General features: G+C 65.7%; 2 protein-coding genes across 2 annotated transcripts; one reads left to right on the top strand and one right to left on the bottom strand.

The window, feature by feature from the left end:
* The first annotated feature begins 215 nt into the window (after positions 1-215).
* Positions 216-10,100, top strand: LOC112125852 (cullin-9-like). Its single transcript, XM_026647290.2, has 14 exons — positions 216-537; positions 2,181-2,276; positions 3,595-3,770; positions 3,918-4,051; positions 4,134-4,319; positions 5,003-5,118; positions 5,655-5,837; positions 6,302-6,459; positions 6,884-7,097; positions 7,565-7,736; positions 8,024-8,172; positions 8,688-8,805; positions 9,456-9,652; positions 9,731-10,100. The coding sequence occupies exons 1-14, from the start codon at positions 436-438 to the stop codon at positions 10,025-10,027; spliced, it is 2,298 nt and encodes a 765-aa protein (XP_026503075.1). The 5' UTR covers positions 216-435; the 3' UTR covers positions 10,028-10,100.
* Positions 10,101-11,841: 1,741 nt separating this feature from the next.
* Positions 11,842-14,128, bottom strand: LOC113405959 (phosphofurin acidic cluster sorting protein 2-like; the record flags this gene model as incomplete). The annotated part of the gene is made up of 4 exons (XM_026647291.2): positions 11,842-12,057; positions 13,008-13,121; positions 13,247-13,470; positions 13,941-14,128. Coding segments are annotated over 4 exons (642 nt in total), but the record flags the coding sequence as incomplete, so codon positions are not given.
* Positions 14,129-14,285: the final 157 nt, after the last annotated feature.

The following is a 14,285-nucleotide window of genomic DNA, read 5'->3' as shown; positions in this document are numbered from 1 at the left end:
GAGGAGGGATCAGGTGGGCAGAGGGTGGCTGGCTGCCCAGGGTGTCCCGGGGATGGGGGGGAGTTGGGCCCAGGTAACAATGTGGCGAGGGGTGGCAGGGTGCCCAAGGTGGCACAGGGGGGCTGCACATGCTGGTTCCCTGGCTGGAGTGGGTTCCCTTTCCAGTAGCCAGCCATGCAGGGCCCTCGTCTGTGTCCACGGGCGCCATATGCCCTGCTGGGATGGCTGTTGGCACTGTTGGCCCAGAGCAGTGCAGCGCCAGGTGCAGCCCCCCAGGAGCTGGGGCCAGGGGCTCCCGTTAGGACCGGCGGCCATGCGAGGCTCTGAGCCCGCTGGCGGACGTGCCCCTCGGGACGGGCACCGTAGGCTCCGGCCTGGAGCACAGCCCAGAAATGGGCCGGTGCCGACGCTGTGGCTCTCCCCGGCTGCAGACAGATGAGCCTGCTGGTGGCCAGCGAGGATTCTAGCTACATGCCAGCCCGGATCGTGGTCATGGGAGGAGAGAACCCGGCCAGCATCAGCACCGAGCTCAATACGGTGAGTGTGGCCCAGGCCGCCCCGGACAGGAGAGGGGGTCCTGTGGCTTGGGAGCTCCCTAGCAGGGCGGGCGCAGGCTGAGAGCTTCGCACCTGCCAGCGCCCACCTCTGCTGGTCAGTGTGGAGCTGGGGCAGCCCGGCCCAGGCCGGCGGGGCCACGACTGCCTTGGAATTGGGGCAGGCAGCACCCGAGGTGCAGGGAGTCGCCAGCCCCAGGCCTGTAGGCCCTGTCCTGGCGGGTACGTCACCAGGGCTCTCCTAGGTGGGCAGGAGCAGGGCAGGGCCCCGAGCTCAGGGTCCGTCTCCAACGCTGGCCAGGACCAGCTGCTCCAGGGGGAGGGGCAAGACACCCAGTGGCCAAGTCCCGGCTTCCCCTCCTGTCCTGCTCCTAGTCCGCCCCGTGCAGGCCTGGCACAGCCTGCCTTGTCCTAGCTGCTCTCCTTTCTGCTGCTAGACCCTGCCACCCTCCCGCCCTCTGCTTCCCCAGACCTGTTACCCACCTGGCCCACGCCCGAGTGAGCTGCCCTGGGAAACCTCTAGCCAGAAGCCAGAGGCGCTGTCTGGGCCGGGCCGTGTGCCTAGCTTGGATTGTGCTAGTCTCCGCTGCACAGTGGCCATAGAGCAGAGGAGGGACCGAGAGGAGCCGCCTTCCGGACCCCGAGGCAGCGCTGAGTCCCAGGAGGTCATTGGGGAGGGATGTGGGGGTGGGCGGACAGACAGGCAGGCCTGTGCGTTCCTACTGGGAGCAGCATGTACATCCGTGTTGGCGGCCGGCCGGGTGTGCGGGGCACTGGGTCTGTGCTTAGTGACAGCGCTGGCACCAGCTCTCGGCACGGCTGGGCTGCTCCTTAAAGCCGCAGCTCCTGGGGGCAGGTGATTCCATGAGAATCCCGCCTGTCACTTCCCGAGTGAGGCTCCAGCCCCCACGCTGCAGAGAAAAGCTGGAAATTGGGACCCCCTCCCAGCTCCAAACCCAGTGGATGGGCCTGATCTGGGCGCTGGGGCTGGCGGTGCTGGGAACCTGCTCGGCTGGCTGCGTGCGGACGGAGCAGGGTCAGTTACAGCCCCCTGGGCACTGGGAGCGGGGTGTGACGCTGGGTTAGTAGCACCACTCGGGCTGGGAGCCCCAGGGGTACGACGGGAGATCTGCGTCTCACTCGGACGGGCCACTGGTCTTTGGCTGTCAGCCAGTTCCCGTGCCTGGCGGCACCTCTCCATCCCCATCGGCTCTGGTCTCTGCGGCCTCTCCTGGTGGGTTGACGGCAGCTCCTGAGCGCGGTGGAGCTCCCAGGGGCTGGTCTTCCATTGGCGGGAGGGGGCAACAGGGAGCGGAGGAGAGGTCTGGCGCGTCTGACTGCTCCAGCAGAGCCATGCTTTCTGTGATCTCCCCGGGTGTGGCTGGGAGGGGCCCTGGGGATGCCTGATGGAGCGGCAGAGGCTTTGCTGGCTAGTCCCGTCCCAGCTACTGGTCGTCTCCTTGCCCCGTCCCTTTGGGGCCCGTGTTCCTGCACGCCGCTAACCCCACGGCTTCACTTCACGTAGCTCTGGGGGCTGGGCCTGGACAACACTCTCGTGGGGCGGGATCTCTCGCGGCCTCGTCATCTCTGTGTCCTGATGGCTTGTCTCTCTCCCTGCCCCCCCAGGTGAACGTCATGCCCTCGGCCAGCCGAGTGATCCTCCTGGAGAACCTGACCCGCTTCTGGCCCATCATCCAGATCAAGATCAAGCGCTGCCAGCAGGTGGGTGTGCTGGCGGGCCCCCTGACGGGTTCGGTCACAGGGACCCCCTTGGGACTGTCACCTGATGTGCTGACTTTGCCTCTGAGCCCGTTTTCCCTGCCAGCTTGGGACTTCCAGAACCCTGCCTTGTTGAGCCAGACATGCTAGCCTGCTGCAACCCGACCCAGGGTCTGGTCCACGCCCCCAAAGCTGCAGACTTATGAAACCTGCTGAGCTGTTTTCAGTTATCTCCAGCACCCAGACACCCAGCTCCCAATGGGGAAACCCCAAATAAATCCGTTTTACTCTGTATAAAGCTTATACAGGGTAAATTCATAAATTGTCCGCCCTCTATAACACTGATAGAGAGAGATGCACAGCTGTTTGCTCCCCCAGGTATTAATCACTTTCTCTGGGTTTATTAATAAACAAAAGTGATTGTATGAAGTATAAAAAGTAGGATTTAAGTGGTTTCAAGTAATAAGAGACAGAACAAAGTAAGTCACCAAGCAAAAACACGCAAGTCTAAATACATTAAGAAACTGATTACAGGTTATATCTGACCCTCAGAGATGTTCCAATAAGCTTCTTTCACAGACTAGACTCCTTCCTAGTCTGGGCCCGATCCTTTCCCCTGGTCCAGTCCTTGTTCGTTCCAGCAGACATCTCAGGTGGTAAGCAGGGGATTTCTCATGACTGGCAGCCCCCTTTGTCCTGCTCCACCCCCTTTTATAGCTTTGGCACAAGGTGGGAATCCTTTGTCTCTCTGGGTCCCCACCCCTCCTTCTAAATGGAAAAGTACCAGATCTAAGATGGATTCCAGTATCGTGTGACATGGTCACTTGTCACTGTAAGACCTAGTCTCCATTCTTCCCGGGCTGGCCCACACCTACACAGGTAAATAAACCATTTACAACCAATTGTCCCAGTCACTGGGAGCCATCACGATTCTAAACCACCATTAATGGCCCACACTTTGCATAATTACAACAGGCCGTCAGAGTTACATTTCATCTTTCTAGCTTCAGATACAAGAATGATACATGCATAGAAGTAGGAGGAATATATTCAGTAGGTTATAACCTTTGTTATGATACCTTACAAGAGACCTTTTGCATACAGCATATTCCAGTTACATCATAGTCACACTCAAAGGGCATTTCCATAAAAAATATGGAGTGCAACGTCACACCCCCGTCCCTGTGTGCGGCCGAGCCGGTCCCTGGCCTCCCTCGCCCCCCGCAGGGCCTCCACGGGCAGCGAGAGGCCTGGCCCCGGGCCGGGAGTCGCTCGGCCTGGCGGGCCCATGTCTAACCGGGGAGGTTTGTGCCCTGTGCAGGGTGGCATTGACACGCGTGTGCGTGGCATCGAGATCCTGGGGCCCAAGCCCACCTTCTGGCCGATCTTCAAGGAGCAGCTGTGCCGGCGCACGTACCTGTTCTACACCACCCAGGCGCACACGTGGTGCCAGGAGATCGCGGACGAGCGCATGCAGCTGCTGCAGCTCTTCAACAGGTGAGGCCTGTACCCGGGGTCCCCCAGCGCTGCCCAGAGCCCCCGGCAGTGCCCTGCCCTGTGTGTGTCTGTACCCGGGGTCCCCCCAGCGCTGGCAAGGCCCCAGGGCCCCACCAGTGACTGGTGCGGGTGTCTCTGCTGTTGCAGGCTGAACTGCGCCCTGCGGCACGAGCAGGTGTTCGCCGATCGCTTCCTTCCCGATGACGAGGCGGCCCAGGCTCTGGGCAGGACCTGCTGGGAGGCCCTAATCAATCCCTTGGTGCAGAGCATCACCAGCCCAGGTACCGGTTCCCCCTGCCCGGCTCCCCGCTGCCCCCAGCCCGCCCGGCCCGCCTGGCTCAGCCTCCCCCTCTGGCCTTGCAGATCCCAGCGGCGTCAGCCCCCTGGCCTGGCTCCTGAGCGAGTACCTGGAGAACCTGGAGACGGCCCGACGCGCCAAGAGCCGCGCCACCATCTTCAACTCCCGCGTGCGGCGCCTGAGCCACCTGCTGGTGCACGTGGACCCCGGCAGCCCGGAGCCCGAGGAGCTGAGAGCCCCGGTCAAAGCCAGTAAGGGCCCCTCCCCCGTGGGGCTTTGGGGCCAGGCAGGGAGGGGGTCTGGGGGAGGAGGCCCTGGGGTGCTGCCCGGGGCTGAGTGGGGAGAGGGGTCCCTGTGGGTAAGGACTCTCCGGGCTGCCTTTTGCACGTCCTGCCAGAGCCGGGCACTGGCGCCGAGCTGGGCTCGACCCTGTGTGTGCCCGATGCCCGCAGGCGGGGTGAGGTGGGAGAGCGCTCTGCGGGGCGGGCGGGCAGCCCCTGGGCCTGGCGCAGCAGAGGCTGCTCCTCAAGGCCCTGGGGCCGGGGTGTAGGAGACAGAGACGTGGGGGCCTAGCCCAGCACTCAGATCCGTGGGTCTGGTGCCCACAGGCAGAGCCGGCAGGTGCCAGACGCCCCTCTGCAAAGGCCAGCCCTGTTGTAGGGGGCAGGATCCCAGCCGGGCGTGGCTACTCTGCTGCCCCGGGGTGCCTGGGGCTGGCTGGCTCCCACCCGCCCCGAGCGCCCGGCTTGCCCCTGCCCCCTCCCCCGCACTCAGTGACCGTGTGGGGCTGAAGTGGGCCCCCCCGGGGGAGGCTGGGAGGGTCGGGCCCAGCCCTCGCCCCACAGGCGGCTTTGGGGTTGGGGAGGGGGTAGTGCTGGCGCTGCCCCCGCCCTGCCCCCCGGGCGCTGCTCTCACGCCGGCCCCCCCTTGGCAGACGGGAAGAACGGGAAGAACAAGGAGACCAGCTCTGGGGCCGCCAAGGTGTCGGGGAAGAAGCCCAGCAGCATGACGGGGATTACGCAGTGCTGGAGGGGCGTGGTGCAGCAGCAGGTGTGTGCGGGGGGGCGACGGGGGAGGGGCGTGGTGCAGCAGCAGGTGTGTGCGGGGGGGGCGACGGGGGAGGGGCGTGGTGCAGCAGCAGGTGTGTGCGGGGGGGGGGGCATGGGGGAGGAGTGTGTCCTGCAGCAGCAGCTGGGAGGGGGCTGTTGATCTGTGTGTGTATCTGCTGCCCACCCCCTCCCCACCCTGCGTGGGGGTAGCAGGCCCCCATCCACCTCTGTCTCTGCAGCTCCTGCCCCAGGCCCATGGGACACTAGATACGGAGAGACCTACCCACGCCTGGCCCGTCCTGTCCCCCTGAGACCCTCCCCACCTTGGGGGCCGCCCCCACGCCCAAACCACCCTGTACCCCCTGGGGCTGGCCAGCCCATCCCCCCAGGGCCCTCCCCCCGCCCCCCCATCCATCCTGCCCCCCACAGACACCTGTCCCGGCCTGTCCCCTCCCCGCGTCCAGCCCAGCCTGTCCCTCCCCCTCCCCCCGGGGCCCTCCCCACGCCTGTAACCGAGTGCCGCCTGCCCCTGCCCAGGTGAAGCGGTTCCTGGAGTCGTGGTGGCAGGGGCCGGACTTCGTGGAGCGGTACTGCCGGCTCTACCTGGGCCTGCGCGGCGCCATGGAGGAGCTGTTCGGGCAGCAGACGGCCTTCGCGCTGGCCCTGCGGCAGGGCTTCTCCGGGGCCCTGCTGCAGCTCTCCTTCCTGACGGCCATGCACGTGAGTGGGGGGCTGGCCTGGCCCGGGGGTGGGGGGGGAGCCTGGGGCCCAGGAGCGCTTCCAGGCTGCTCGGCCTGGTGCCAGCCCGCGGGGCTAGAGGCTGCCTGCGCCCCAGTGGGGCCGAGCCCCCCGGCGTCGGCTCTGCCCAGCCACGCTCCTGGCTGCCGTCTGAGGGGTCCCAGGTGCATGGGGGTCTCTGCCAGTTAACCCCCGCTGCTCCAACAGCCCTGGGCTCTGAGAGGGAGCGGGCCCCTCAAGCCCCCTTGCCCACCGCCCAGACACGCAGCTCCCACGGCCCCGCCTCCCCGTCTCCACGGGTGGGGTGACCCCAGCTCCTAGGGAGTGGCCTCCCCCTCCGCAGGACTGTTCCCTCCCCCAGAGCCCCCCCATCATGTGGGTGTCCCCTGAGCTGCCGTGGGGAGCCGCCCCGAGCAGGCCCTGGCAGCTGGCGCTCTCCCCCGCAGGTGAGCGAGCAGTTCGCTCGCTACGTGGACCAGCGGATCCAGGAGAGCCAGACGGACGCGGGCAACGTGGAGTCGCTGCATCGGCTGCAGCGGAGCCTGGAGCCCATCCTCTTCCTCTCCGGCCTGGAGCTCGCCAACACCTTCGAGCACTTCTACCGGTGAGGGGCCCCAGCCGGGGGCGTGGGGAGCTGTGCCCCCCGCCCGGCCTGGGCTCTGGCTTTGCCCGGCGCATCAGCGGGTGCTGGTGCCTGGCTTGTCATGGGGGCTCTGGCTCGGCTCGGGCCGTGGGCTCCCCAAAGTCCAGCCAGACCCCGGCCACCAGCCCAGAGCCTGTGTCCCCAGCCGTGGCTTGCAGGGGGGCAGCAGGGCACTGCAGGGCCCACAGGCTGGGTCAGGCCCAGCCCCGGGCCCCACAGCGTTCACCAGCAGCCGGCCGGCCGGCACGCCCTGCTCCAGGCCATAGCGAAGGCATGGAGGGTCCCGGGGGGGTTCCGGGATGGGAATTGGGGGTGGCTCCAGGTCTAGGGGCCAGGGAGGGAGTCGGGGGCTCTGGCCCTGCCCTGACGCCGGCTGCCGTTGCAGGTATTACCTGGGCGACCGGCTCCTGGCCCAGGGGAACGTGTGGCTGGAACGGGCCGTCGTGGAGCAGATCGGGCTCTGCTTCCCCAATCGCTTCCCCCAGCAGATGCTGAAGAGCCTGAGTGAGTCGGAGGAGCTGCAGCAGCAATTCCACCTCTTCCAGCTGCAGCAGCTCGACAAGCGCCTGCTGGAGCTGGACGCGGGCCAGGAGGATGCGGTGAGAACCCGGGCGGGGCGGGGTCTGGGCTGTGCCCCCTCCCTTCCCCGGGCACATGGGGGGCTGGGGAGGGTGGCGGGGTCTGTGCGGTTCCCCCTCCCTTCCCCGGGCACATGGGGGGGGCACATGGAGGGCTGGGGAGGGGGGCGGGGTCTGGGCAGGGCGGGGTCTGTGCCGTGCCCCCTCCCTTCCCCCGGGGGGCGGGGTCTGTGCCGTGCCCCCTCCCTTCCCCGGGCACATGGGGGGAGAACATGGAGGGCTGGGGAGGAGGGCGGGGTCTGTGCCGTGCCCCCTTCCTTCCCCCGGGCACATGGGGGAGAACATGGAGGGCTGGGGAGGGGAGCGGGGTCTGTGCTGTGCCCCCTCCCTTCCCCTGGGGGGCGGGGTCTGGGCCGTGCCCCCTCCCTTCCCAGGAGGTGCCGCAGACGAGCCCCTGGCGGGAGCCTGACCCCTGCGCCCATCCCCAGGCGATGGAGGAGGAGCCAGCCGAGCCGGAGGAGGAGCCGGAGGTGAAGGTGCTGGCCCTGTCCCCGCGCTGCTGGACCGTCTCCCCTCTCTGCTACCTGGAGGATCCCAGCAGGTGTTTCCCGCGGCCCCTCGGGGGCTACTTGGCGCGGTTCGCCGACTTCTACACCAACAGTGAGTCTGGGCGCTGGGGGGGCGACTGAGCCGGGCAGGGGCTGGGGGGTGGACACTGTGCCCCATGGTGGTGGCGGGGAGCGGCGTGTGACAGGGGAGAGGGTACCGGGGTGGGGGCGTGTGATTGGAGAGGGGGCACCAGGGGGAGGGTGGGGAACGGGGGCTAGGCTGAGCAGTGGGGTGAGCTCCAGCCCCGCCTGGGGGTGGGGGGCAGCCCCGGCTGGCTCGGGGACCCCGCGGGCCCGGCGCTCTGGTGGCTCTGCTGGGACTGGCCGCGTCTCTTGCAGGTCAGAGCCGGTTTGGCCTGGAGCACACAAAGCCGCGGCGCCTGCAGTGGACGTGGCTGGGCCACGCGGAGCTCCGGTTCGCGGGCAGCACCACCCTGCACGTCTCCACCCTGCAGATGTACATCCTGCTGGGCTTCAACAGCGCCCAGGTGGGACCCCCGCTCCCCTGGGGGGTGGGACCCCACAGCTGGTGTAAATGGGGCACCAACTGCTCCTGTCCTTGCAGCACAGAGAGCGCCTTCCCCCCAGCTCATCCATATGGGGCAGAGACGGTCTGTCCTCCCCCCTGGGCAGACACCCCCCTTCCCTCGTGTGTCCCCCCCCCACTTCCCGAGCCCTTGGACTCTCATCTCCACAGCCCTGGTCCCTGCCCCCCTGTGGCCAAGCAGCCGCTGTTTCCCCTGGGTGGCTTGTGCCAGAGGAATCTGTGTTATTCTCTCTCCCCTTTGCCCCTCAGCCCCCCCCCCTCCGGCCCCTCCCCCACAGCCCCCAGCGACCTCGCCCCCATGCCACGGCCCCCAGAGACCTCGCCCCATTGCCCCAGCCCCTGGGCCGTGGCCCCAAGACACCTGGCCCAGTTGGCCTGTCCTGGCCCCCAGAGCTGTCGCCCCACCGCCATGGCCCTGCCCCTGCGTATTCACTTCCTGTCTCCTTTGCGCCGCAGGAAGTTGCTGTGGAGACCCTGGCCCAGGCCACGGGGCTGTCTCCTGTCCTGCTGAGCCACGCACTGAAACCTCTGACGGGAGAGGCCGGGATCCTGACCCAGAGCCTGCCTCAGGGGGGTGCGTATGGAGGGACCGGGCAGGGGGGGGGGTTGAGCCCTGTCCCTGTGTGGTCCCTGAACAGGGGGACCACAGCTGGGGATGGAGCCCTGGAGCCCCTGCGCTGGGCCTGGTGGGGGTGTGGAGGGTTGGCCGGGCTGGGCTGGGCCCAGAGCAGGTGCCAGGGAGCACGGGGCTTGTCTGTGAGCTGGAAGGGGGTTTGCGTCCGGAGGGGCCAGTCTCCAAGCAGGGCCGGGGGGGAAGGGAGAACTGGGCTGGTGGGTGTGGAGGGGCTGGTCCCCAAGCAGGGCCAGAAGGGGCATCGTGTGGGAGGCCTGGGGCTGGTCCCTAAGCAGGGCTGGGGGGTGGGATATGTGTGGGGGGGGCCCATGGAGGGGCTGGGGCTAGTCCCTAAGCAGGGCTCGAGGGGGGGAGGAGGAGGGAGAACTGGGCGTGTGCGTGTGTGTGTAGGGGCTGGTCCCCAAGAGGGGCCGGAGGGGGTACATGGGAGGGAGGGCGCGTGGAGGGGCTGGGGCTGGTCCCCAAGCAGGGTTGGGGGGTGGGATATGTGAGGGGGGGCATGGAGGGCTAGGGCTGGTCCCCAAGCAGGGCCGGGGGTGCTGGAGGAACCGCTCCCTGGGCATGGCTGAGTGCGGCTGTGTTGGTCCCAGGCGTCCTGCGTCTGAACGAGGCGGCCTTGGCACGGGCGGCCGGCCAGCGCCTGTGGCTGCTCCCCAAGCAGACGTACCTGAATGTGGAGGATGACGAGGGAAGCACCCTGGAGAGGAAGAGGAACATCATCTGCTGCCTCATCATCCAGATCCTGAAAGGGGAGAAGGAGCTGCACATCGATAACCTGGTGTTCAAGGTACGGGGGCCTGGCAGGCGAGCGGCCGCGCTGCTCCGCGCCCCGGCAGCCTCAGAGTAACTGCCCTCTCCCCCCCAGGTGATCGACGCCTGTCAGAAATGGGAGTCTGGCCCTGCCCTGAAGTTCCTTAGCTTCTGCTGCAGCAGCACGGACGTGCTGTCCTGCACCCTGCACCTGCTGAGCCAGGGCTACGTGCGGCGCCAGGAGGACAACCCCCAGCTGCTGGAGTACGTCTCCACAGAGCCCACCCCCTCCCCCTCCCCCTCTCCGCCCCAGCAGCGCCCGCCCCAAGTCACCTTCCAGACAGTGGAGATCAAGACGATGCCCAACGCAGCCTGCGCCGAGAGGAGACAGACCTTCTCCACCTTCAGGTAGAAGCGGAGCGGGGCTGTGCGCGCGGGCCAGGTGGGCACGGACACTGCTCCCTGGGGTGCCGGAGCCCCAGCCACAGGCAGTGCATTGGCTGCCCGGTGCTGGGGGTCTAGGCATGCCTGGTGCTCGAGCCAGGAGAAGCCCTGCCTGGGCCCAGCCACTGCCCCTGGAGCACAAGACACGATTCCCAAGGGCTCGAGGTTTTTAATTTAAATAAAACAGCTGTGCTGATCTGTGCCCTCCCTTTGCTGATCTGTGCCCGCAGCCCTGGGCCCTACCAGGGAACGGCAGAGCTGGCACCTCACCCCCAGTGTGCAGGGGCTTGGGCACAGCTGGAGGTTATGGGGGGCTCCCTCCCTTGCTCTGGTGAGGCTGGTGCCAGCACCCCCATTAGGCTAGTGGCAGAATTGAGCCGTCTGGCTCCATTGGCAGCTCCTGATTCTCCCAGGTGCCTGGGACGGGGGGGGTCAGCATTGATGGCAAGTCCCTGGAGCTGGGCTTGGCATTCCTGGCCTGGCTGGCACCGTCTCCTGGGAGCTGCGCTCTGCGCAGTACCTGGCATCTGCAGCAGCCATAGCCATGCACGGTTTGTAAGCCCCCAAGCCCCAGCGCCCGCCACGTGTGGGGTTCTCGCCCACCAGAACACAGGTGTGTGAGAGGCAGCAGCATTGGCCATGGCTGAGGGGCTCTGCACCCCCTTCCCGCACGGGGCCCAGCTCTACACACCCTGCACCTCAGTCACAGTGGTACCAGCATTAATTTATTAAAATTAATCCAGAAAAGCAACCATACAGTAAGTTTAAAAAAAATAGAATCTTGTAAAAAAAACAGGGTAATGCCCCCGCCGGCCGCCCAGCCCCCAGTTTGGGTCTCCGAGGGCAGGGAGTGGTTTGGCAGCATGAGGGGCTGGGCTGGGCTTGGAGTCTGCCAGGCGGAGGGCAGGAGTGTGAGATCAGCTGCAGTGCCAGGGCTGGGGGGCTGCCACACTCCTCGTGTGAACCCCATGCCAGCAGTAAGTGGGAAAACACAGCCTGTGCCCAGGGTCCCCCCATCTGCAGCGGGTGGGCCTGCCCCTAGCATTTCTGAGCAGGGGGCTGCAGCGCGGACTGACGGGTGGAGGCTCGGTGAATGGCTGGGTGCTGGCTCCTGGCGCTGAGGGCACAGCTGGGCCAGCCCAGCTTTCTGCTCCCCCCGGGCCAGTGCCTGGGACCTCACTGCGGAGCAGCCCTGCCCCCCAGGCTCGCTGCAGCACAGCTCCCCTAGCGCTGGGGCCCTGGAGCTGATGGTGGAGGAGGCCCCCACCTGCCACATTCGTGGCTTCCTACCTGCAGCGCTAGGAGAGCCTCAGCTGGTCCACAGGCTGCAGCTCCAGCGGCCCTCGTGTTCCCTAGTGGGCGGCAGGGGGGCTGGGCCCAGGTCTAGGGGCTGCTGCAGGGCCTTGAGCAAGGGGTGACATCCCCTAACCGAAACGGCAGGGTGGGGCAGAGACCCCTCAACTGCCTGGAGCTGCCAGTGGGGCCCTGGGGCTTCCGAAAGGGGGTGACTGAAGTTAGGCCCTGGCCAGAGGGTGCCACTGGCTGAGCTACCCCCCGGCGGGAGCCAGAGCAGCCCGCTCTGCTGGTGCAGCACCAGTAAGACACCCTCAAGCAGCTCCCAGTCCCCCTCCCTTCCCTGGGGTGGGCCCCTGCCCCCTGGTGGTGGGAGGCTGGCCTGGGGGGTGGTAGCTCTGGAAGCCACATGGATTCCCCGTTGCACCAGTTCTAGCTGCATGTTAAAAGCCCCCTGGGGGAAAGAAACCGAGTGGGAACAGCCAGGGCCTGGAACCTCCCCCCGTGCCCAGCAGAAGGGACGGGCCATGGCCATGGCCGCCTCCTGCCACACTCAGCAGAGTCCCGGCTCCCGGGCCGCCCGGCTGGCTCACACGCTCTTCGAGTAGCCAAAGATGCCCACGGGGAGATGCTTGACGTGTGTTGGCCACTGCGCTGCTAGCTGGAAAAACTTCACGTCGTTCCACTCCACGCCGTCGATGGACACTGAGAGGAGAGAGCACAGCGCCAAACATAAGAATGGCCACCCTGGGTCAGACCAAAGGTCCATCCAGCCCAGTATCCTGTCTTATGACAGTGGCCAATGCCAGGTGCCCCAGAGGGAATGAACAGAACCGGGAATCATCAGGTGATCCATCCCCTGTCGCCCATTCCCAGTGTCTGGCAAACAGAGGCTAGGGCCACCATCCCTGCCCATCCTGGCTAATAGCCTTTGATGGTGACCTGTCCTCCGTGAACTTATCTAGTTCTTTTTTGAATCCTGTTATAGTTTTGACCTTCACAACATCCTCTGGCAAAGAGTTCCACGGGTTGACTGTGCGTTGTGTGAAAAAATACTTCCTTTTGTTTTAAACCTGCTGCCTATTAATTTCATTTGGTGACCCCTAGTTCTTGTGTTAAGAGGAGTAAATAGCACTTATTTATTTACTTTCTCCACACCAGTCATGATTTTATAGACCTCTATCAGATCCCCCCTTAGTCATCTCCTTTCCAAGCTGAAAAGTCCCCGTCCTATTAATCTCTTCTCATACAGCAGCCGTTCCAAACCCCTAATCATTTTTATTGCCCTTTTCTGAACCTTTTCCAAATCCAATAGATCTTTTTAGTGATGGGGCGACCACATCTGCAGGCAGTATTCAAGACGTGGGCGTACCATGGATTTATACAGAGGCAATAGGATATTTTCTGTCTTATTATCTATCTCTTTCTTACTGGTGCCCAATGTTCTGGTCGCTGTGCTCAGAGCACACATGCAGCTCAGCTGTGGGGGGCAGGACAGTGTGTGTGCATGCACAGCTCACCCCCCCAGAGCTGGGCCGGGGGAGAGAGAGACTCTGGCAGAGCTCAGCCAGCCCCCGGTGTCCAAGTGGTGGGGCAGAGCTGTTGGCCTGGCTGGCTCTCTGGAGGGGTGTGGCATGGTGCTGGGCCGCCCTCACCTCGGAGCATGGTGTTCTGGTGCTTAGCCGTACAGATCAGGCGCGTAATCCCTTCGATGACTTGGCTTTTGGGCTCCAGGTCCTTCTCCTTGGGTTTCTTACTCAGGAACATCACTGGGAGGAGAAAGCAAAGACTCCTAGAGCCAGCCCTGCCAGGGGAGCCAGGCTGGGACTCTCCGCCCCCTCCAGGGCAGGCTGGGACAGGTGCAGGCCCTGCCTGGGCCTTTGCCAGCCGTTACCTTTCTTGTTCTTCTCCTTGGTGACCACGGTCATGGCCATGGTGCTGGGGGGGACCAGCTCCCCGGCGCCGGGCACGCGGCTGACCTGCAGCGACCGGAAGTTGCTCTTCAGTGTGTTCTTCAAGCCCATCTCCCGCTTCTCTCCCTCCTTCTTCTTCTCCGGCCCCTGGCTTGTCCAGTAGTCGACCTGCAGGCCCATCACCTCCACGCCGGGGCTCAGGGACCTGGGCGACAGCCACAGCAACATAGCCCCAGCCACGCTCCGCCCCTCAGGGCTGGGCCTAGCCACCCCCTCCCCGTACCAGCGTCCCTCCGGATCCAGCCCCATTCGGGTCTCCTGCTGCCCCACAGCCAGCTCCAGCCCCTCCTCCCCATGGGCATCACCCATGTGGCCCAAGGGGCACGGGAACATCGCCCGCAATCTCCGCTTTCATTTAACAACCAGAGCGTCTCAGGCCCGGGGGCTGGGGGTGTGTGGCACAGCCCCCGCCCCTCACTGCCTGGCAGTGCGTACCCCACACGGTGCAGCATGGACCCCCTCCCTTCTGGGCCAGGGGACACAGAGGAGGGTGAACACGCCAGGCGGGCTGGGACAGAGTAGTGTGGCTGGCTCTGCTGGAGGGAAATGGTTAACAAGCCTGCGGGACATTAACCCTACTCCGGCCTCCCTCCAGTCCCCCTGGCGGAGCCTCACCCAGCCCCCGAGAGGCCGCTGCTGACAGACGGGGAGGGCGGTGGGGTGCCCATGGCCTCCTTGCTGTGGGGGGTCCCTGCGCTGGCTGGAGATGCAGAGCTCAGCAGGGAACTGGTGCAGACTGTGGCGTCATCAGAGTCCACTAGCAAGAGGGAAAGGCAGGGCCAAGTTAGAGGGATACAGGGGGGCTGAGCCGGGGGGGGGGGCGTATCCCCAGGGCAGCAGTGGGGCTGCTCTGGGGCCGAGGGCCATGACACCCCCTTGCCTGTGGCTCTGTGCTGGGGCAGGATGGGCACTTGCAGTCCTGGGGCCCTGAGGGGTGTAGATGGGACCTTCCCGGCTCCC

This window comes from Terrapene carolina, unplaced genomic scaffold (assembly GCF_002925995.2).
Source record: "Terrapene carolina triunguis isolate 2854851 unplaced genomic scaffold, T_m_triunguis-2.0 Scaffold51745, whole genome shotgun sequence".
Taxonomy (NCBI): domain Eukaryota; kingdom Metazoa; phylum Chordata; order Testudines; family Emydidae; genus Terrapene; species Terrapene triunguis.
The sequence above is the reverse complement of the archived record's forward strand: the minus strand, read 5'-3'. Positions and strand labels throughout refer to the sequence as shown.

Bases quoted from the DNA above. Each gene is read 5' to 3' on its own strand.
- LOC112125852 (XM_026647290.2), top strand. From the start codon at position 436: ATGAGCCTGCTGGTGGCCAGCGAGGATTCTAGCTACATGCCAGCCCGG. The intron at 4,320-5,002 runs GTAAGGGCCCCT...CCCCCTTGGCAG, and splicing joins GAGAGCCCCGGTCAAAGCCA to ACGGGAAGAACGGGAAGAAC. The intron at 7,737-8,023 runs GTGAGTCTGGGC...CGTCTCTTGCAG, and splicing joins CGCCGACTTCTACACCAACA to GTCAGAGCCGGTTTGGCCTG.